Source organism: Tupaia chinensis, unplaced genomic scaffold (genome assembly GCF_000334495.1).
Source record: "Tupaia chinensis unplaced genomic scaffold, TupChi_1.0 Scaffold000179_1, whole genome shotgun sequence".
Taxonomy (NCBI): Eukaryota; Metazoa; Chordata; class Mammalia; order Scandentia; family Tupaiidae; genus Tupaia; species Tupaia belangeri.
The window spans coordinates 2,282,985-2,306,936 of record NW_006159654.1 but is presented as its reverse complement, the minus strand read 5'-3'; the positions used below and the strand labels follow the sequence as shown (position 1 = coordinate 2,306,936).

The 23,952-nt window shown below is 40.0% G+C and overlaps 1 protein-coding gene across 1 annotated transcript in view; it reads right to left on the bottom strand.

Moving 5' to 3' along the window:
- LOC102497216 (polypeptide N-acetylgalactosaminyltransferase like 6) overlaps positions 1-23,952 on the bottom strand; it is a 214,630-nt gene that overhangs the window by 60,520 nt on the left and 130,158 nt on the right. Inside the window, exon 5 of the mRNA XM_027771040.1 lies at positions 2,360-2,581. Coding sequence (XP_027626841.1) covers positions 2,360-2,581 — 222 coding nt within the window. The remainder of the gene's footprint in view (positions 1-2,359; positions 2,582-23,952) is intronic.

Sequence of the window (23,952 nt, the reverse complement as noted above, 5' to 3'; positions counted from 1 at the left end):
AAAGAGGCATGATGATTGCAACATTCCCCAGTCCCCAGGTACCAGGCGGTGTTGTAAAGCGACTAGGCGATCAAGTGTGTGGGAGAAAACACCCCGGCATGACCTGCCTACTCTTAAGATCGTTCTTGTCTCGATTATCTCTGGGAAGCTATTTCTTTTCTAACACTTCAGTGGGAGCTTTGAATTTGTTTCCAGACAAGGTGCTTTATAAATATAGGTTACGGTTTAATCAGATAAAGTTAGAAGAATCTGTTCAGCTGCAGTTTGAAGTAGCAATAGAGTAAGAGCAACATTTTATATTTCTACATAAGGCAGGGAAAAGATTGATGAGATTTTAACCCAACACTGAGTCACACAGTCATGCTGTGGGGTCCTTAAGTGTACCTCTTAGTCACTAGCAGGTCTGCATGTGAGTCTTCGTAGCGAGATGGCAAATGGAACCTTAACCAAAATCCTTTAGGAAGAAAGTCAGTGCTTACTAGGGGCAAATTCCTGTGTCTTTCAACGTGTAAGGCTAAGGAAGCTCTTTGTGGTATTTACTTCAGAGCTCCATGGCAGTAGATTAAGCCCATGACAGATAGCTATAAAGAGTACAAGCAGACTAGTATTATGAATATTCCAGGGAAGTTTCAATGAAATGTTTAAGATGCAAAGGATGAGATGCAATTACTGGCTGACTTAAGGTGACAATGTCAGGGCCACGTGCACATGCAAAAACATGGCAGATGGAGCATGTACTGTTGGCATTGACTCTTTTCTTCATGCCTGGGGTGTCCCTGCTCCAGGCAGAGAACAGCATTTTCTTAGACTCTCTCAGCAAAATGAACAGCACATCTGTGACTTAGTGAATACAATTTCTGTAGGGAACTGGAGCAGCTCAAGTAAGAATACTGCTTGATTACTCTGGCTTCTCCTACCATGCCCTGGGACAACCTTTTTTCAAAGCTCTGCAACCACAGACTCTACCAGACAATGGCATCTTCTCCCACACACTATAGCTGATGAAAAGGCTCCTCTACAATACCTGACAGCTAACTATTGGTTTCTGAAACGCTAGAGAACTAGGATGGTGCTAACGTGCAGCCCAGCATGCATTTCCCACTGATATCCTCTGCTAAAAGCAGGTTGCATTGTTAGGCTGAATCCACCCTATCCAGTTTCAGTCTTTGCTTTAGTTCACTCTTTTCTACAGGGAAAATGCTATAGTAACATTACTGAATAGAACTGAACTCAGCGCGATAATCTGTTTTATGCCTAAAGATAGATATTTTAAATTTGGGACCTGGGTCTATTCGGTTCTTCCCATTTTAGATTGTGGAGTGAAATTAAGTAGAAGTGTTCAGAGATGGAAAGGTTATTACTAATTTAATGAACTTGTATGGCTTCTAAATGACCCACAGTTCTGTGTATTATGGAAATACATGTCTTCATGATTCTGTAAAACATATCCTGTTTATGAAATAGCCAAGCCCTTCTACCGCCTTGTATGTGCATATGCAAATAGTGAGGACTGGGCACAGAAGACAGTGGGGGATCTTATTATGGATCTTATCAGGTCACCCTTATCTTATCAGCATCATGACAGATACATTCTCTATAAACACCTAAGGCAATTTCACTAATCTCAAATAAAAATAATTTTAATGTACTTTTCCCAGGTGTATTAAAAGAAATCTATGTGTGGAGTCAACAGTGGTTAGTAGCTCTGGATTGAATCCTCATTTCTTTTTTTCTTAGAGAGAGATTTTTGCTATAGGATGCATGTGCTTGCCAGAAAGACAGAGAGACAGAAAGGGAGAAATTATCCCCCCATGGGGATGACCATGCTGCAAGCCCATCTCCTGCATTCTCCTCTCAGCATTGTGGACACACACACACACACACACACACACACACACACACCTGGAGTGAGTTTTAAGCTGCCAGGTCAGGGACTCAAACTGTAGTTGACTACATGGGAGTCCAGAAACATAACCATTATGCTATCTGCTGGTCCCATGAATCCTCATTCCTAATACTTTTTAAAAGGAGATTGGAGGGGATCAGTAGGTGGCATAGAAGTTAAGGCGCTGAACACTCCCATATTGCCAACCATGGTTCGAGTCCAGGACCTGGTGGCTTGCTTTCTCACTTTCCCTCTCTCTGTGTGTGTATCTTGCTCTGATCAAATTTAAAAAATTATACATGAATGAATAAATAAAATTAAATAATTCTAAAAGAAAAAAGGAGATTGGAAATTTATTTAAATTAATCATGCTTGATTGCAAGGGTAAGGAGCAAAGTCTCTCCTACTACCTAAGGCTATGAGAGATGGACATGGTTTGTAGTTCAGCACCAGTTTCATGCGATCTTTCCTCACCTCCCCCCAGGCAGCAGATGGGGGCTCCACTGGAGGGTAGTACTTGGGCACATCCCAGGCCACTGCAGCCATGAACCACTTGAAGTCCTTGCACTTGAGCTGCTTACGCAACTCCTTCTGGGCAGAGATGTCCCCTGTGGAGAGGTGCCTGTACTCTGGTCGCCGCTGGTAAATGTACTCGGCAAATTCGTCCATCCAGGTCTCAGCCACCCGCTTCAGGTTCTGTGCATCAGAAAAGAAAAAAAAAAGTTTATATATTGGCTTATGCACTTAAAAGGTGGTTTTACTTGCACCAGAAATATAAGAAAGTTGTAAAAGAAATGAGATAACTCGGGCAGCTCTGGTTGGTGGCTTATTCATGATGTGAGTTTCCTAGCTGCAAGGCGTGTGACAGGATGAGCCGGCAGCTTCACACACATTTCTGCTTCTGGCATGGGGTTCTATTGCCAATTTGGCAATCACTTTGTCAGAACTAGTAAAGATTCAGCTCACAATTATACACTCTTTACTATCTTTCCTCTTATTTCACCATGATAGATTTTTTTTTTTCCTTTTCACTTGAGTTACAGGAGTTGAAACTGGAGAGAATGCAGTTCCTCTGAAGCATCAAAGTGCTTGAAACATTTCAAGAAGCAGAGCTCTTGGAAAGAATGAGGACAAACAAGCTGTTATTCTGTTCGCCCATCTATAGAGAGAGAACCTGATTACTAAATTCGAAACCTTGTGTTCTGATACTTTATATGTGTAATGGATGCCAATCAGAATGTAATACTGGGTCATCGGAAAAGTCGTGATGTCTTTTTTTTCTGTGTAAAAATGTGTCATGACTTTTCCAATGACCCAATAATTTATTACACAATGAACGGGGGCCAAGAGAAGCACCGAGGAGCCAGTCCTCTCTATAGATGTTTTCTTGGGCTGTAGGAAGGAAAAGGTTGATGACAGGAGAAGAAACACACAGGAGTATGTGGGTTCCGAGTAGAAAGTCCCACTCTTCTGTCAGTTTTGGGATTGACTAAATTACTTGTCCGTATCAGGTCTCAGGTTTCTCACTTGAAAATGGTGACAGTGATATGAAACTTCACCATGGAGGTGGTTGTCAGATTAAGTAAAGTAACACCTTAATATGCTTAGAATGCTACCTGATATACAATAGGTACTATGAAGAGTAGAGATCTTTAGTAGAGTGCAGCACTGGAGAAATTGGACAACTTGGGTGTCAGGTTTGGCCACACGTGAACTGAGCTGTTTCTGTGGGCTTTGGGAAGGGTAGTGAGATGAGATGTTCTCTGACATCCATTTCAGCTTAAAGCTCTATGATGTTAAGTGGTAGGATAAACAACTGTGGGGCTAGCAAATGGCATAGTGATTACCACACTGGACTTCCACATGGCCAACCGGGGTTCAAGTCCCACATGCGGCAACTTGAAAAATCACACCAGGGGGAGGTGTCTCTGCATGTGTATGCCCAAAATTCCAGGAGCAGAAGGCATTGACATATGGCTATTCTTCCCGGGAAGTGAGTTCTTACTTTCCCTCTTATTCTCTCTCTCTGTCTCTCTCCTGTGAGTGCATGTACCCTATGGCAAAACCTTACAAGGAAGAAAATAAGAGAGTGAGAAAGAGCAACCAGGAACAGCAGCTGGTGTAATGGCTGTGTAGCTGGACTCCCATGTAGTTGACCACGATCTGTGTCCCAGACCTGGTGGCTTAAACTCATGCCGGGCACATGTGCGTGTTGTGCCCAAGATCCTGAGAGGAGAATGGAGGAGAAGGGATTGCAGCATGGCCATTCCCCCTGGGGGGTGATTTCTCGCTTTCTGTCTTTCTGTCTCTCTCTCTCTCTTTCTGGCAAGCGCATGCACCCTATAGCAAAAAAAAAAAACCCAAAAAACAAAAAACACCAAAAAAACCACAAAAAAACCCCCAAAACAACAAAAAAATAAAAATCAAAAAATAAACAAACAAACAAGAAAGAGCAAGCACATTTGTCTGGAAGATACCAGTTTTGATGCCTCCAGCTTGCAGCAGTTTCATAGATGGGTGTGGAGAGGCTCTGGTTCTTTTCTGTTCTAGTTTCTAATTTTAAGGGCTCAGTTGGTGTGGGCATTGATCCACTCCAGCTTCTCATTAACGCTCGGAAGAGTAAATGAACATATGGCTGAGAACTTTAATAATAAGATCCAGACAGACGTAAGTGACTACAGTAAAAACCACTAATACTTAGGAACAACATTTTCTCTCTCTTTCTCTCTCTTATTTTTATTTGAAGAGAGATTTTTTGCTATAGGGCACATGGGCTTTCCAGAGGAACAGAGATCAACAGAAAGTTTTCCAGAGAAACAGAGAGAGAGAGAGAGAGAGAGAGAGACAGAAAGCGAGAAATCATCCCTTGGGAGCATGGTCATGCCGCAATCCCTTCTCCTCCATTCTCCTCTTGGGATTTTTAGCATGCACACACACATGTGTCTGGTGTGAGTTTTAAGTCACTAGGTCTGGGACTTGAACTGTGATTGACTATATGGGAGTCCAGTGACGTAAACATTATGCCATCTGCTGATCCCAGGGAAACCACTTTGTCTTAAAAATGGTTACACAGAGCCCCATAGGTGGTACAGTGGTTTAGGCACTGGGCTCCCATATGATCAACTGTGGTTCGAGTCCTGGACCTGGAAGCTTGAAAATTATGCTGTGTGTGTGTGTGTGTGTGTGTGTGCTCAAAATCCCAAGAGAAGAAATGGAGAAGGGATTCCAATGTGGTATTCCCTTGGAGGATGATTTCTGACTTTCCTTCTCACTGCTTCTCTCTGGTGAGTACATGTGCACTATGGCAAACACCTAAGGGAAAAAATGGCTATTTAGCTATAATTCAGGCCTGGAACCAGAACCGGAGTACTGCTGACCCCTCATTCCTAACGAGACTGTGCACTTCTCTCACTCTGTCCTACCTCTTCCATCCTTGGTGTCTCCAGTCAAGCCTTTCCCCTCTCTGACCTTGCTCCTGGCTCTCGCCCTCCATGGACTCCTTGGTTACTTTTTCTTTTAAAAAAATTTTTGCTAGAGAGCACATGCACTTGGTGGGGAGGGGGAGGGAGGGAAGGAGGGAGAGAGAGAGAGAAAGAGAGAGAGACACAGAGAAAGAGGAGAGAGAGAGAGAGAGAAAGTGAGGACCCCTCCCTTCATGGGGATGGTCCTGCCGCGATCCCTTCTTCCTCATTTCTCCTTTTGGGATTTTGGGCACACACACACACATGTATACCCAGCATGTTTCTCAAGCTGCCAGTTCCTGGACTCAAATCCTGGCCATGTGGGATCCAGCGACCTTACCCACCACCTTAGCTCTGTTTGTTACTTTTGATTGGCACTAGGCACAAAGTAGGACTCAGTGAATACGGCAAGATGAGGAGGACAGATAGAGCTACAAAGACTGCTCTGATGTCTGGGCTGCCTCTGTACTCCTTCCTTTCTGAAAGGCCGGGTGCACAGACAGTAAGGAAGTGACCTCGAGAGTGTAAGAATTGTCCCTGAGGGATTCTTATTTGCTAGTGTGCTCTTTAACAGCTCTTCCACCATGCTCATAACATTTTCCACTCTTCTGACTTCAGTTAAACCTGGCAGATGATCAGAGTCAACATTGTTCTGTAATATTCTAGCCCTTGCCACTGCCCCTGAATTGCCTGACTCATCTGGGGACAGGAAAAGAAACACGGTATCTGGAGGAGGCTTCTTCTGCTCTGTAACCGCACCCTGCACTGCATGGGAGTGGGTCTTTGTAAAGATTATGGAAAATATAGATTACAAAAAAACTATGCATGGATTTAAAAATATTTTTGTACCTAAATAAAGTAGTATTTAATTCCATTTTCCATGAACTTTTTTTTTTTCGAGAGGTTTTCACTATAGGACGCGTGCGCGCGCCAGACAGACAGAGAGAGACATAGAGAAAGAAATCACCCCCCAGAGGGGATGATCACGCCGCAATCCCTTCTCCTCCATTCTCCTCTTGGGATCTTGGGCACGCACGCACACGTGCCCAGTGTGAGTTTTAAGCCACCGGGTCCAGGACGCAAACCATGGTCGACTACGTGGGAGTTCAGTGACATAGCCATTATGCTAACTGCTGGTTCCCCCATTTTCCATGAACTTTTGAAGCCCCTTATATAGATGAAAAGTGTGTGTCTTTGGTATCATCTTGTCATTTACATTTCATTTTGATAAACATCCTATATGAAATGGAATCTATGTCTCTAGACAGACAATTTTTATGACAGTGAGCAAAAACATGTCAAAGACAGAATAGAAAAAATTAAATCATAATATTATATTGAAATTTGATTATAGACTGTGTTTCCAACCTTTGTCCTCAAATTTTAATTATTAAAAAAGTGGAAATATTCTATTTTCACTTACTTTAGGCCTCTCTGATAAACAAATGTGAAAAAAGAAGTCAGGACAATATAAACAAACAAACAAACCAAAAAAAAAAAAAAAAAAAACAGAGGCAGAGTGAAAAACAAGAAAGTGACTTTATTAAGAAGATACATGTTGGGACCAGCTGATGGCGTAATGGTTACATTTCTGGAATCCCATGTAGTTGACTGTGGTTTGAGTCCTGGATCTGGCTGCTTAAAACTCTAGGCTCATGTGTGTGCATAAGATCCGGAGAAGAGACTGAAGAGGAGGGACTGCAGTGTGGCCATTACCCTTAGGGGGTTAATACGGAGGGGGGGTAATTTGTCACTTTCTGTCTCTCTTTCTTATTCTGTACCTTTGTAAAGCACATGTGCTCTATAGCAAAAAATCTCTCTCTAAAAGAAAAAGAGAGAGAAAGAGGACACGTTTAAAAATTCTGGTAGCCTGCAAGAAAGATACATCACTAAGGAATTTATTTTGACTTGGATGAATAAGCACTTTTAGACTATTAGAACTATAAATGTTAGGGGCAGAGTTTTTTTTTTTTTTTTTTTTTTATTGAAGCAGCCAGCACCTTGAGTGGATCCAAGCACATGCATGTGTTCACCTGGGCATGCTAATTATTGAATTAATAAAAAGCTATATTATGAGATGAATGTGAGCAGATTGATAGAAGTATATGCATCTGCTGATAAAAGCACTGAAATAAGAACAATTAAAAAGCAGTGTTGCTGCTAAAGGTAGGTTTTCTTTCTTTCTTTCCTTTTTTTTTTTTTTTTAGAGGTTTTTGCCTAGGGCGCATACACTTGCTGGAGAGAGAGATACAAACAGTGAAAAATCACCCCCTTGGGAGATGGCCACATCACACTCTCTTCTTTATTTTCTCAGGATCTTGGGTATGCACACATACATGCCTGGTGTGAGGTTCAAGCCACCAGGTTTGAGACTTGAACCATGGTTGGCCATGTGGGAGTCCAAAGATGTAACCACTACGTCACCTGCTGGTCCCAACTAGAAGTAAAGGTTTGTTGCCTTGAGTTTTTGAAACAGAAATGAGCATTTCTGCAAAAACTCAAAGAAGAACTGACTAGTTCATATTCAGATGCCTTCAGTTGGAGATGGCTCAAAGGGTCATGATAAATGTGAGCTAGAATGAGCAATATCGTTACTAGGTAAAAGGGGCAGGAGACAGCCCCTTGGGAAATCGTCAACATTCCACATTAGGGAAGCTCTGGAATAGTTAACCAGGGGATTAGTCAGGTAGCTCTGCATTATCATGTCCTTTCAAAATAAAGACAGTAAGTAACACCTTAGGTTTGTTGATTTGTCAAACACTGCAACGAATATAACAAGATCGTGAACACAGTCCACAGATAATGTCAGATCATTGATTTCTTTCTTGAAGTTTTTCAGGAGACAGTAAGAGAGACACAGCGTACTAACTGCAAGACTGCAATAGCCAGTTTCCCTCTAACTGTGAGTGTTAGGTGTTAAATGTTATGAGTTACATAATCATTTAAACATAAATAAAACATCGTGACCATTCTCTTAGGTCCCCAATGACTCATTCGACTTTTTCCATTATAGATGCTCTCTTCTCTGAATGGGATTTCCTATCAGAAGAAAACTTTTAAAAGTATCAATTATTATAATCAAGGAATAACCCTCGCTCCCAAACCATCGAGTGGTTAGTCAAATGAAATCATTCTAAGGTCATTACTCTGGAAATAACACTACACTCTTAATTTGTCATTGTAACCATAACTAAGTACTTGGCTTTTGGGAAAACATTGGAACCACAAATGATAAATATTGCAAGCAGTTACCAGAAGTGTTTCATTGGCTTTTTTATAGATTGTAGACTAAATTCACACACTAGAAAATAACCTAATCATGTGCACATTTGAGCTTATGGGGGACTCCTGGAGGGGCGCATACTGGGTTGTCCATTGGAAGTCATGATGCACTTTTACGTAGAAACACATAGTAAAAAATACATCATGACTTTTCTGACAGCCCAGTATATACACATTCAAATAGATGGTGTTACTGGGACAGGAGCATAGCAATATTTCTCACTTAAACTTTGATGGCTGTGCAAATGTGCAGAATCATGAAACTGAGACAGCTCAATCACGTCTCTCACTTGACGTGGTAACAGAGAAAAGTAAATCAATCAGAATTACCTCATCTCTCTCTGAGATTAAATGGACACTGATAGAGATGCTAAGATATGCAAAAAGTAGTTATCAAGAGGAAAAAGGAGTAAAGCGGGAATACTGGGAGATGTATCCACGGGATTGTTATCCTCTGAAGTCTCAGAAGTTTCATCTCTAGAGGTTGTGTTATGTCTCAGAATCTGGCTGTTAGCTGCGATTAGTTTGTTTGTTTCGATTTAAATAAAAGGGCCTAAACCTCAGATCACATGTCTATCATTATGAAGATTTATGTGAATTCTCAGGGGTGTGTGTTCACACATTCTGCCTTCACTTCAGTTTTCTGTTCCAGGATCTTTCTATCTTGGCATCTTGTCCTAAGCTTGCTCTCTCCCGTCTGTCCTATGAACTTAAATGCAGTACCTGTAATTTTCCTCTGTCTTAAAATGCCTTTCCAAGGAGGTCAGCTTGGTATGGACTTTTTTCTTTCTTTTAAAGAGATGTTTGCTATAGGGTGTGTGTGCTTGCCAGAGAGACAGAGACAGAAAGACAGAAAGCGAGAAATTACCCCCCAGAGGGGATGGCCACACTGCAATCCCTTCTCCTCCATTCTCCTCTTGGGACTTTGGACATACATACACATGTGCCCGGCATGAGTTTTAAGTCATTAGGTTCATGATTTGAACTGTGGTCAGCCACATCGGAGTCCAGTGCCTTAACTACTATGCCACCTGCTGGTCTTTACACACAGACTTTCACTGAAGATTTTGGGCAATGGAGAGACGTAGATGACAGAACAGCAAAGATGATGTAAAATGGAGTATTTGACCACTTGGATTCTTTCAGATCCTTCAACCTTTATATGAAATTCTGTAGGAAATTTCTCCCTAGTCAAAATTTCCTCCTTTATTTTGGCTCCCTACCATGCTGCTGTCCCCCTCAAAATCCTCCTCTAAGTCTCCTTCGAAGGGATGTACCAGAATATGACAATTTCTTCTTCTTTTTTGCACAGAGAAGTTCAGCTTTATTATCATCTGTCCATGCTTATCCGGATCAGACTCAGAGCTACGTTTCCATAAACAAAATGTCCCTACCAGGTGTTTACTGAACAGGATAATTCTCCTAAAAGAAATTAAACAGCTGGCTCTTGAATTATACCCAACTTCCATTTTTTGTTACATAGGGCTGCCCACTGTTCAACGCCCTTTCCTTGTTGTCCAATCTCACTCACTCTCCAAACTCTCTTCTTAGGGGCGAGTAGGTGGCGTGGCGGTTGAGTACACTGGACTCCTACATGGCTGGCTGTGGTTCAAGTCCTGGACATGGTGGTTTGCTTTCTCACTTTTTCTCTCTTTCTCTGTCTCTGTTTCTCTTTGGTCAAATTAAAATAATAATGATGATGAATAAAAGTAATTAAAAAAAATCTTCTGACTCCTCCCAATTAGAGAAGTCAGATAAAATACTTGGCACATAGTTAAAACTGAATTTCAGATAAACAATACATTATTTTCCCAAAGTTCTTGCAAAATGGAGTTAAAGTATGAGCTTATTATGATGTAAAAATTTCTGAAATCTATACAATAGGTTTTTCTTTCTTTCTTTCTTTCTTTCTTTTTTTTGAGAGGTGTTTGCTATAGAGTGCATATGCTCACTAGAAAGACAGAGAGAGACAGAAAGCAAGAAATCAGCCCCCAAAGGGGATGGTCACACCACGATCCCTTCTCCTCCATTTCTCTCTCGGGATCTTGGGCATGCATGCATACATATGTGACCAGCGTGAGTTTAAGCCACGGGTCTGGGACTCAAACCATGGTCAGCTATATGGGAGTCCAGCAACAATAGCCATTACACCACCTGCTGGTCCTGCAATAGCTTTTTCATAATACACATTTCCCATGAACTTTAAAAAATAAAAATCCTTGTATAATTTATATTTGTTTTATTAGTATCACATGGAACATATGTATACCAAATAAAAGACTTGTATTTGTCTGAAATTCAAATATAGCTGGGCATCTTATATTTTTATTTGCTACATATGACAAATTTTTATTTGCTAGATATTTTTATTTGCTATATATATTTAAAATTTTCATATACTATGGGCTCCACTAATATTTTTTAAATCATTCAGTGACTGTATGCATAGAATCTGGCCTATCTTTTGCTACTGTCCATAGAGAGTGAATGTTTTGCTCCTGGGAAAATCACTCCAGAGAAGTTTCAATGAGTTCTCTCTAGACACCTCCTATAAGGCACAGTTGATACAATACAAACCCAGGCTCCCACTGCTTTTTGGTTTCTAACAGGAGGGATTCTGCTGGCCCTCTATCTGTGAAGCGAGCAGGGGGGTAGCCAAGAGCTTAAGAAAACAGCAGGGCTAATTGATAGCTGGAGGGGAGGGCTCAGCATGGCTAGAATAGACCATTTAGGGCTTCATGCTAACCTCAGTCTGAAAATAAGCAGGTACAGTTTTCTGTCTTTGTGCAACTGAGCTGAGTTTTATCCAGCCTCCCTTTAGTGTGCTTAAGGGAGATGGCAGAGAAGGCCCAAAGCTATTTAAGTTGCATCCCAAAGACTTTACCCACAGGGACCGTGCCCTGCATAGAGGTTATGTAACAGTTTGAGAAAGAAAGCTAGCAGAGCTAAGGAATAAGATTTTCTTGATGTAAAAAGCAGATAAAAGATTTCTCTATTGTCAGACGCTGTAGACCGTCACACTTCCTGAATGGTAAATGAAATAGAAGATGTTATTCTATGCCTTTAAGGTACATAACATTGGTAGACTTCTCTATTTTTATGTCATCCTGCTGTGCTTTCTTGTATCTCATAACACATCCATTCTCTTATTTAACCCAAACTTGTGTTATTCTTTCCTTTCATTGCACTGGCTAAATATCTATCAACACATTTAACCTTCAGCCTTGTGTTTAAGAGCGTTAGAATTCAAATCTTGGTTTCTTTGCACTCTCTCTCTCTCACTGAATCTTTTCCTAATTCTAATGGTCTTCAGGTCTTCAAATTGATATGTTACCAGGAACATTAAATCACATTTCTAGCTCAGTTCATAAGAATGGGATTTTCAGCTCTGACTGATCACCTTTATTGTGTGGCATGGGGAAATAGATAGTTCCATTTTGTCCCGCTGGTTCATGAAACTGCATAAATCTATCCATTAGTTTTTTCTGTTGTTGTTGCCAGCAACATTGCAGACCTTACTGTTAGATTATCCTAAAAATACCATCCCTGTTCAACTTCTCAGTGCAGTATGAATATTTGGGAGTCACTTTATTCCCAGGCCACAAGGCTGTCTGATGCATTTGCACAATTTGGGCCATCATACCTCAGTAGCATGTTTTATTGCTTCGTGCAGGGTATCATTATTTTGTGGACACTGGGTGACCCCAATCCGTATGCTGTGCTTGTGTCAATGTTACGCTGTTGTATTATGCTGGGTTTAGTAATAGATTTCTCTTTTTCAGCTGTGTGTGTGTGTGCGTGTGTGTGTGTGTTTCCCTCAGACACTGGTGAAAGCTAGCAAAGCCAATCTCATATAGGAACAGTTTCTTATTTGTCACAGTCACTCCTACAGCAAGGAATTGCATCACTCTCCCATGACTTTAAACATTCTGCTTTGATTTGAATGCATTTCTTGTCTCTTTGATGCTTAAGAGTGCGTTCCTTCATGTCTCCTAGTCTCACCCTGAAGCCTTCTTATCATTGATAATGTGATAATGTCATCATAGATAGAGCTCAAAGAGAATCGCTTTAAGAGAGCCCCTGCCCCACCACAATTATTCAGCTGAGCTCTACTTTGCTCTGATCTGAAGACTTTGAAGTCAGTGGGAAACCTTCAGCAAAGGAGAGGAGGCTAATCCAGTCTTACAAAGAGAGCCTTTTCTGACAGGCAATTTCCTCTTCTTTCCCAAGGCTCTGTGAGCTGTTTGCAGGTGGTTACTTGCTTTTGGCTGTTTTGAACAATGGTTAGCTTCTTCGATTTTATATCTCTATTCTAATTTTTGTCTGAATATGTTAGACATTTAGGGTATCATTTACTGTAACCTTTATATAGAGGACAAGCAAAAAAATGACTCCACAAATAATTTTAAAAGTATTTAAAAAATTCTCGTAAGTTTCATTTTGAAAACAAAACAAAACACGACAACTTTGCTGAAGAATAATTGATATCTCAGAAACTGCTCACAATTAAAGTATATGATCTAAGGGGCAGCTGGTGGCACAGTGTTTAAGGCAGCTGGATCCAACATGGCTGAATGTATGGTTTGAGTCCTGGATCTGGTGGCTTGAGAAAGACAGAAGTTGTGTGTGTGTGTGCCCAAAATCCTGAGAGAAGAATGGAAGAAAAGGGATCTCCTCTGGGGGTGATTTTTCATTTTCTCTTTTCTTACTCTCTTTCTCTTGTGAGCACACAGACCCTATAACAAACTAAAATAAATACATAAAAATTTACAAATTTACAAGTCTAGTACTTTGGCATACACAGATTTGCCAAAACCATCATCAGAATCAAGATAATGAGCATATCTATCATTACCAATGCTTCTTTCTGCCTCTTTGAAATTCCTCTTCCCATCTCCTTTCTGTGGCTCCTCTGTCAACCCCAGGCAACCACTAGTATACTTGTGCCACAATAGCTCAATTTGAATTTTTTAGAATTTTATGTAAATATAGTGATACCATATGTGCTCTTTCATCTGGCTTTTTTCACTCAGGTTTATTATTTTGAAGTTCATAGTTGTGGTTTAATGTATTCTGTCTGATGGTATTCCATCATATGAATGAACCACTATCAGCATATCCACTTATGGATATATTAGTTGTTTCCAGTTTTAAACTATTATAAATAAAGCTGTTATGGGCTTGTAGAAATCTTTGTATGGAAATTTACTTTCATTTCTCTTGAGTAAAATATCTTGAAGTGAAATGGTTGAGTCATACACCAGGTAAATGTATAACTTTTAAAGAAACTGCTAAACTATTTTTTTTTTTGAGAGATTTTCACTGTAGGGCGTGTGCGCTCACCAGACAAACAGAGAGAGACATAGAGACAGAAAGTGAGAAATCACCCCCCAGGGGGGATGGTCACGCTGCAATCCCTTCTCCTCCATTCTCCTATCGGGATCTTGGGCACGCACGCACATGCACCTGGCGTGAGTTTTAAGGCACCGGGTCTGGGAAGCGAACCGCGGTTGACCACGTGGGGTCCAGCTACATAGCCATTACGCTAACTGCTGGTTCCCCTAAACTATTTTTCAAAGTGGTTGTCCCATCTTACATTTATCAGCAGTCTGTGATCATCCCAATTATTCTATAACTTCTCTAACACTTGTTATTTTCAGTCTTTTTAATTTTGTGGTGGTGTTTAATTTGCATTTAAAAAAATCTTTTATTTATTCATCCATTTATTTTATTTTGACCAGAGAGAGACAGAGAGTGAGAGAGAGAGGGAAAGTGAAAAAGCAAGCCACTGGTCTGGGTCTTGAACCATGGTTAGCTATGTGGGAGTGTCCAGAGCCTTAAGCACCATGTCACCTGTTGGCCCCTTAATTTGCATTTTCTTACTGACTAATGATGTTGACCATCTTTTTATATATTATTTACTATCTGTATATCTTTGGTGGAATAGTTACTCAAAATTTTTGCCCATTAACTATTTTCAATTATTATATTTTGGAAATTTTGATATATTCTGTATACAAGTTCTTTATCAGAAATGTTATTTGCAAATATTTTCTACTGGTATTTGCCTTGTCTTTTTTTTCTCTTAACAGTTTGAAGAACAGGAGATACTAATTTATTTTATTTTTAAGAGAGATTTTTGTTATAGGGCTTGTGCACACACCTGAGAGAGAGACAGAAAGACAGAAAGTGAGAAATCACCCCTCGGGGGTGGTCATGCTTCAATCCCTTCTCCTCCATTCTCCTCTCAGGATTTTCACCATATACCCACATGTGCCTGGAGTGAGTTTGAAGCCACTGGGTCTGGGATTTGAACTGTGGTTGGCCATGTGGGAGTATAGTGATATAACTATTATGCCATGTGTTGGTTCCTGGAGGCACTAATTTTAATAAAGTTCAACTTATCAATATTTTCTTCTAGGGGTAGTGCCTACAGTATCATATCTAAGAAATTTTTGCCTAACTTTACAAAAACTTTTCTTCTTTGTTTATTTTTATTTTTTCTAGCTGTGCTAAAATTTTAACCATCATATTTAGTTCTTTGATTCATCCTTGGGTTACTTTTTGTGTATGGTATGTGATATGGACTGACGTTTATTTATTGACACTTTTGGATATTGATATCCAATTGTTCTAGCACTATTTGTTGAAAAAAACAATCTTTTCTGCACCATGCTACCTTTATACCTTTGTTAAAATCAATTGACTATGTTCAATAATCCATTTTTGAACTCTAGTTTCTTCCAGAAATGGATTCTTGCATGTATAAAACAGATTGTTATGTTTTTATTTTTTTCATGCCAAAAGGAGTATACACTTGAGAGATGAGAGAGAGAGAGAGTACCCTAGTAGGGCTTGGTCACATCATAATCCATTTCCTCTCATTTTCCATCCAGTCAGAATCTTGGCACAAATAAGCACCCAGCATGTTTTCAAGCCAATGATGCTGGAATTGAACCCTGATAGGCCACGTGGGATCCAGCATCCACTGTGCAACTCCTAAACACTGCTCCATGGGGCCAACCATGTTGTTCTTGTTGAGTTGTGTGAATTCTTTATATATTATGGATATTAATCTTTTACCAAAATTTTGCAATTTTTTTCTCCTATTTCCTGAGCTATCTTTTCACTCTATTGATAGTGTCCTAATATGTATAAGCATGCTTAATTTTAAGTTTTAAGTGTATTACCTAAAGTAATCATGTTTCTTAAGGTTGAATTAGTCTGAGAGTTGCTGATAAAGAACTGTTACACAGAAACACTGTCTTAATTACCCATTGATATATAACAAAGTACTGTATAACTGAGTGGCTTAAAACAATAATAAGCATTTTTTTATCATTCATAGTTTCTGTGGGTCAGAAACATGGGAGTGATTTCTCTGGGCAATGTGGTTTAAATTTTCTATGAATTTTGGTCAGTCTAAGGCTGGAAGATCTTCTTTCAAGGCAGCTAAATCACATGTTGGCCAGCTTGGTGCTTGTTGTTGGTACAAGGATTCAAGTCTCTCCCTTAGGAGCCTTTCTATAGGACTGCTTGCTATCCTCATCTTGGTAAGTGACTTCTCTCAAAGTAAGTCACCCAAGAGAACAAGATGGAAGCTGCAGTGTCTTTCATGCTTCAGTCTTTGAAGAAAAAACTAGGCTAATAGGACACCAGTAAAGTATGATTTCTGACTTTTATATCTTAAGACTGTATTTTATTTCTTTATTTATTTCTGGCTGGGATTAAAGGTTAGAATATGATATAATCATTCCCCATGATTAACTTTCTGGAATTCTGAGAAAGCAGACATACCCAGAGGTTGTTGGAATTGCTGAAGAGCAACCAAAAAACAGAGGTCTTTTGTGTCTAAGAAAGCACTTATGTTTCACAGCTGAGAGGCAGCCATTATACCCATGTACCCATGTCTACTTAGGGTCCAGAGAAATTCTGGCACTTTTAGGACAAAAGATTTCATTCCTCCAAAGGAAGCACCACCAGTTAGAAGTTGAAGCTTTTGTTGTGAGTGGTGGTCACTGTGTGCTTCTTTAATGGTCTCATAGGCAGGAGATAAAGAGCGGAAGCAGGAGAAGCAACTCAGGGGATACACTGCCTCTGACAATGGTCACGTGAGCACATGAGAGGGAGCCTCTGGGGCCTGTCTAGAGACACATTGGAGAGATAACCTGATAGGAGTTCATTTCGGGCAACAAAGCCAATGATGTCCCTTGTCATCATAATTGGGGCCTACAAGGAAGTATGACCTTATTTCTAGATAATTATTATTAATCCATTTTCTATTTTTATAAGTCACAAGCAGCATTTCTTTTTTCCCCAATTATTTATTTATTTAATTTTATTAATTATTATTATTATTTTTTAAATTTGGTATAGGGCATGTGTGCTCACAGAGACGAGAGAGAGTGAGAAAGAGAGAAAACAAGTTGAACCACCAGGTCTGGGACTTAAACTGTGGTTGGCCATGTGGGAGTCCAGTGCCTCAACTACCACACCACTGGCTGGCCCCCCCACAAGCAGCGTGTCTAACTATCAGCCAAAGAGGGTATCAAGTGTCACAAGAACATCGGCAGCAAGCGTGCAGATAAACTGACATAGACAGCGACAGCATTTATTCTAGCTGCTACTGGCAGATCCTGAGGGATTCTTCACAGTGTCAAAACAGCCGATAAATCCCTACGTTTCTAATTGCCCATTGTAGAGTCTTTATGTAAAAAACACTGTGGCTGTTCAAAGGTCAGGTAATCTGTGAAATTTAATTTCTATGAACGGTTTTCAGAATTGAACTGAAAGCATTCAGACAACACAAAGACGATTGCTTCATTTTGACAATTTCTCAGTTTACAAAATATCAAGTGGAACTATTTCCTTTCTTTCTTTTTAAGTTTTTTTTTTTTTTTTTGCCATAGGGTGAATGTGCTTGCCAGAGAAAGACAGAGAGAAGGAAAGTGAGAAATCATTCCTCGGTGAGGGGCCATAGCACAAACTCTTCTCCATTTTCCTCTGCTTTTTCTACCTCAACTGGCACTACGAAGGAGACTTGCTTGTGCTGGAATTACAGCTGGAGATGGAATTCTTGCCATAAACTAATACATTCTTAGAAACAAGGGTGATTACCGTGGAAATGAAAGAGCAGAGGCCTCAAGCCCAGTGTCAATGCACATTCACACATCTGGTACAGAGCTAATTCCACAAAGGAGTCTATCGTGTTGCTCCTGTGGCTTCATCGTCTGACTGGGGTCCAGAAAGGCAGAATTATAAAGCGACCAGCCTGCTCCACCCTGCAAGAGTTGTAGTTCTGGTCATTGAGATTATGGCATGCTAAAATACTTTAATTTGCTTAAATTTCAGCAACTTAATTTCGCAGCAGCAGGGCCCTGTTTTGTCTGAGCAAGCTTTCTTCTTTCAGGGGCTCCAGTGGAGTTGGGAATACAGGAAAACGTTCAGTTCTAATGGGGATAATGATAAAAATGCAATTATAATCTCCCCTAGCCTACAAATAGGACTCACCATGTAGTTTGTTTCTCAGGTGCTTTGAAAAAAGAAAGCTATATAAATGCTAAATAACAACATAGTGCTCCTAGGGGCTCTAGATAGGAGAAAGACTAACCAAAACAGACTGGAGGAAGAACCAAAGAAAAGAGAAAATAAATCCCATTTTAATTTTGTAAAGATGACAAACTAAAAGTAATGATTAATTATGACAGTCAAATTTATCATGTGAATATTTAGGATCACCACTTAGATATTATATATACTCTCTATAAAATATTCCAATAGGTATAAACAAAAAAATAATGAAAAATGTTTGTCTTTATGTGATAGCCCATGAAATGCAAAATATTTTTTCCATAGCTTGAGGACTGCTTGGCTCAATTTGCAAGCTCTCTTTTGCACACTAGAAAGCATAAGATAGGTGATTTACAAGTCATAGCTGGGCTAAAACTTGGGCAAGCACCAAGAAATATTTGAAACAATTAAACTGAGCAAAATGCTTTCATGTTTGGAAGAATGCAGCATCTGTGGGAGCTCTTTGAGAAAAAAAATGTAGAGCAAAGAAATAGGGACAGTTTTTAGAGTTTTTTGGTGAGAAATTGCTAAGTTTTAAAATCATCTTTTTATTTTTTTGAAAGATTTTTGCTACAGGGCACACTTGCTCACTGGAGTGACAGAGAGAGAGAGAGAGAGAGACAGAAAGCAAGAAATCACTCCCTCAACCCCCAGAGGGAATGGCTATGTGGCAATCCTATCTCTTCCATTTTCCTTTTAGGATTTTGACTAAACACACACACACACACACACACACACACACACACACACACACACCGAGTGTGAGTTTGAAGGTGCCAGGTCCAGGACTCAAACAGTGGTTGGCCAAGTGGGAGTCCAGTGACGTAACCATTACACCATTGGCTAGTCCCTTGAAATAATTATTTACCTAACACACTATTTTCATGGAGTTTCCAAATGGCAAAGAGACTGCACTTGTCAGTGATTTGCCATTTTGCTCTCCTTTTTCGTGCCTATGTTTGCTTCAAGATTCTATGCTCTACCTTAAAAAAACATAGACAGTATGCGATTCTATTGTTATTTGTTAAACCAATAAAAATATATGAATACTTGAAAAAATTCTGACAATTCCTGGATTAGAAATTAAAGGAGAAGGTGAGGGTCAAGCAGTGATTTTGTGTTTTATGTTTTCTATTTCCTCTCTAGATCTTTGGCAGACAGAAGTCTAGCTTTGCATTATTTTCCTCATGTGCAAACAAGCATAAAATGGGGACACGACTAAAGGGTGAGTGAGTATGAGTACTTCGCTAGTGTTGTCCACCTGGAACTTACCCCAGTATGGAGGAAGGTCATAGGGCGAGGGTACATTACATTACAAAGAGATGGCCTGACCTAACTAGAAAGGCCCAGTGCCATTGGTTTCCAATATAGATTGAGTTATTGGAAAAGTCATGTTTTCTATGTTTTTATATGCAAAAATTCGTCATGAGTTTTTCCATGACCCAATAGTATGTTGTATGCATTTCTGCCTGGTGCAGAGCATGCCCTTGATGAATATTTATTGGTAGGATTTTTCTAGCCTGGGTCTTCTCTGTGGCTAGAAATGAGATAGAACTTCAAACCATGTAACAGATTGACCTATCTTAATGATGAATGAATCATTATTGTCATATGATACATTTATGATTGATTTTTACAGAGGAAATAATGAAATATTATTATGGAAGATGCCTGAATTCCTTAAATAAAAAGTTCCTTCTAAATAGAAGGTTTTATATTTTAAAATGTGGCCATGAGCGGAGAGAAACAAACACACGATTGCAAGATCTAATAATTTTTAGTTCTTACCAGAAGTATTGGACAGTCTTACTGCCCTTTGTGTTACAGTGTATGGAAGAATTAGAGATAGTTACTGTTTTCAGAAGGATTGCTTTTCCACAGAAGTCCTAGCCAGTTATGCAGACCAAGTCTTTGGGGAAGAATTCATCATTTCCTACTTTGGGGAAGAAAGCCAATGATAGGCCACTATGTCCCTGAACTCAATAATAGCTTCGAATAAAACATCTGAACCTTTTAGTTTTAAGAGCAGTAGAAAGAAGTGCTGGCTGCGGTTGATGTCTGAGGTTGTCATGCTACAGCTCTTATTCGCCGGGCAGCTTTATGAGAGTAAACTGATTTACAGTCATCAGGGGAGAAAGGTCAATTTGTGGGAGTGTAGATTTCCTATTCATCACCATACTTTATAGCCTTGTTGGTGATTTTATTTTCGGATATCAAACTAGTCATTTTGGTCTTGTTAATGCTTCTTTTCGACTGATATATTTTTCTGACATAAACAAGGGAGAGCTGTATAGGTCCAATGTTCTGCTCTTTCATTTTTAGCTATTTCAGGCGGGAGAGTCAATACCATGGTCAACAAGTAAGAAGCATTCGTTAATTGACTTGGGGTGGTTTGGATTCTATATCAAAACACTCCTCCTCTCCCTACTCCTTTTCCCACCTCCATCAATTTCAAGTTTGAGATGCTCTATGGAGTCTGCAGAGCTGAGTGTAAATGGGGAAATGACACTGGAAGAAAGCCATCTTGGCTGCTAGGTAGAAGTGGCTTCACAGCTGAGAGAGGCAAAACCACTATGTGCCTTCAGACCTCAGAAGTAGCTTTGATGCTCCTGAAGTATAATAACCATAGGCAATAGTCAAAGGTCACTACCTTTGGCTAAGGATCCCTAAGTAAATATATAAAGCTAAAAACTATTTTTAACTTATATGTAACTTAGAGTAGCCTATAAAATCATTAAACATAATCTGTTAATATAGAATAGATATCTCTCTACACATAAAATGCTATTGCTATATAAGACATAGACTTCTTTTGTTATATCATAATTACAATTATGATAAGATAATATATATATGAAAAAGTTTGTAAATACTTTAACTATATAAAATATAGCTTTTATTCCCTGGTGAGCTTGATTATTTTCATTTAACCTTCTCTCATCCTCGCAGTTGTGTGGCATCGTAATATAGAGACTGCTGAACTGTGTGGATTGTATTATACCTTATAATCATACCCAGGGCCATTAAGAGAAGTTAGGGTTTGTGTTTGACTTGTTCATTACTTAAATTTTCAGAGACTAGCACAGTGCCTGACATAATGCATATTTTTATTTGTTTCTTTCATGAGAGAGATAGGCATTCCCAGTATGGTCCTTACCTCATGGTCACCCCAGCCCCAGTTAGCATGGGTCACAGGACCATGAGCACATAACCAGTACATAGAAGGAGGTCTTGATATGTAAACTGGGAGCCTTCCCATGTGGGCCTACTTGCATTATCACTCTACACCTGTCTGGCTCTACAATATGTATTTTTTCAGAAATAAAAATTTCTTGCGAAGGAATATCTGCCCAAAGTATTTTTGGGTCTCAGAATTCTCGATGGAGGGACCAGCAGATGGTGTAGTAGTTATGTCGCTGAGTTCCCACATGGCCAACCATGATTTGAGTCCCAGACCCCGTGGCTTCAAATTCACACCAGACACATGTGCATGCGTGGCCAAGATCCGTGGAGGAGAGTGGAGAAAGGATTGCAACGTGGCCATCCCTTGGGGGTGGGTTGTGACTTCTCACTTTCTATCTCTATCTCTGTTTCTCTGGTTAGTGCATGCACCCTATAGTAAAAATGTCTCCAAAAAACAGGAGAAAGAATTCTGGGTGGAAAGTCTGTGCATGTCTCTCCACATCTGGCTCTTCCTGAACTCATATAAAGGCCGTTACTTATACCTCACCTCACCGAAAAGCAATCTCAGCATATTTCCCTTTCCTCCTTCTCACTTCCTTATATTTGTGCTAATAGATTTTCTCTCAGATGACAAGATAGTAGCCTCATGGTTGTATATGACTTCTCCCTCATTTGTCTATTATAGCAAATGAATGAAAGTCTTTTATGAAGTTTTCTTTACAAATCCATCTTACATCCAAAGTGCTACTTTTCTCTATTCTTTCTCCTCTTTAATATTTATTTGTTGGTTGATCTTCCCATTTTAACTCTAGTTCTATCCTGGTATTTCCTGTTCAAAAACCATCAGTTCTTTCCCTTAGTCTACAAGAAAATGTCTACGCTTACACTGAAGTCTCCATAGAGGGTCCTCCAGAGTCTGCCTCCAAAGCACATTGGCCATTATGCCATAGTTCCATAGGTCCCAAATATACTCCTCGGCAGCTCTCTATGCTTGCTTTGACTGGTGTCCCTACCATGAGTGCCCCAGATGTTCCTGTGTACCCAGAACTTCTACTAAAAGGGGCAGGATGGTTAACAACGTGGACTTGGACCAAGAAACTCTAGTTCGTAATCCCAGCTCTACTCATTTCCCATTTAGCCTCTATTCCTTTACTGTGAGTTAACATTTACATTACTATTTTTTTTTTTTTTTTGCTATAGGGTGCATGTATTCACTGGAGAGAGACAGAGAGGGAAAATGAGAGAAAGAGAAAAAGAGAAATCACCCTCCAAAGGGGATGGCCACTCCACAATACCTTCTTTTTCCATTCTCCTCTTGGGATTTTTGGGCATGCACATACACATACCTAGTGTGATTTTCAAGCTATTGGGTCCTGGACTTGAACCACAAAGTTGGCCATGTGGGATATAGATAGCTTTTACTTGTATTTTTGAAATTTTTTTCATAATTCATTTTTTACATTTAATTATACATCTTTGTAGGATATAATGTAGTTTTAAAAAAATTTTTTTTGAGAAGTTTTTGCTACAGGGCATGTGCGCTCGCCAGACAGACAGAGAGAGACAAAGAGACAGAAAGTGAGAAATCACCCCTCGGGGGGATGACCACACCACAATCCCTTCTCATCCGTTCTCCTCTCGGGATCTTGGGCACACATGCACATGTGCCCAGTGTGAATTTTAAGTCACCAGGTCTGGGACTTGAACTGCGGTTGACTACATGGAAGTCCAGCGACATAACCATTACGCTAACTGCTGGTCCCTATACAATGTAGTTTTCAAAGCATGCATGCAGTGTGTGATAGTCAAATGGAGACTAGTTCCTTATTTATCATCTTCGACAAAGAACACATTTTCAAGAACTGGAATATCATGCATAATTTGACTTTTACAGGATTTTTACTTCTTTGGTTTTAACTCTTTTTTTTTTTCCTTTTTTTTGAAGAGGTTTTTTGCTATAGGGTGCGTGCGCTTGCCAGACAGAGAAAGACAGAGAGACAGAAAGTGAGAAATTACCCCCCAGGGGAGATGGCCACGCTGCAATCCCTGCTCCTCCATTCTCCTCTTGGGATCTTGGGCACGCATGCACACGAGCCCAGTGTGAGTTTAAGTCACCGGGACCAGGACGTGAACCATGGTCGACTACATGGGAGTCCAGCAACATAGCTATTACGCTAACTGCTGGTCCTGGTTTTAACTCTTATTCTGAAAATTGGAAAAATCTAAATTCCCCTGTGTTCTTAAATGGTTGTCATAAAATGTAAGATGAAATTTTAGAAATAAAAAAATATTGATTCTATGTCAGAGGTGAAATGAAGAAACATGCAGTTTTCTGATTTGCGTTCTCTGGTATCCTGTTATAGACCTAGATAAGGTTTGGTTCCAACATTGACCGTTGTTGGCATTAGGGAGGGAAGCTACATGTGCTTCCAGAACTGTCTCCTCATGGTTTGCAGAGCTGCCCTCCATAGCTCTGGTGACCCTCCTGGGGAAACTTCCATGAGCTAAGATGATCCCAAGAGGGCTACCACTGTACTGCAAGCAGCTGGTCTACTTAGGTGTGGGTGACTG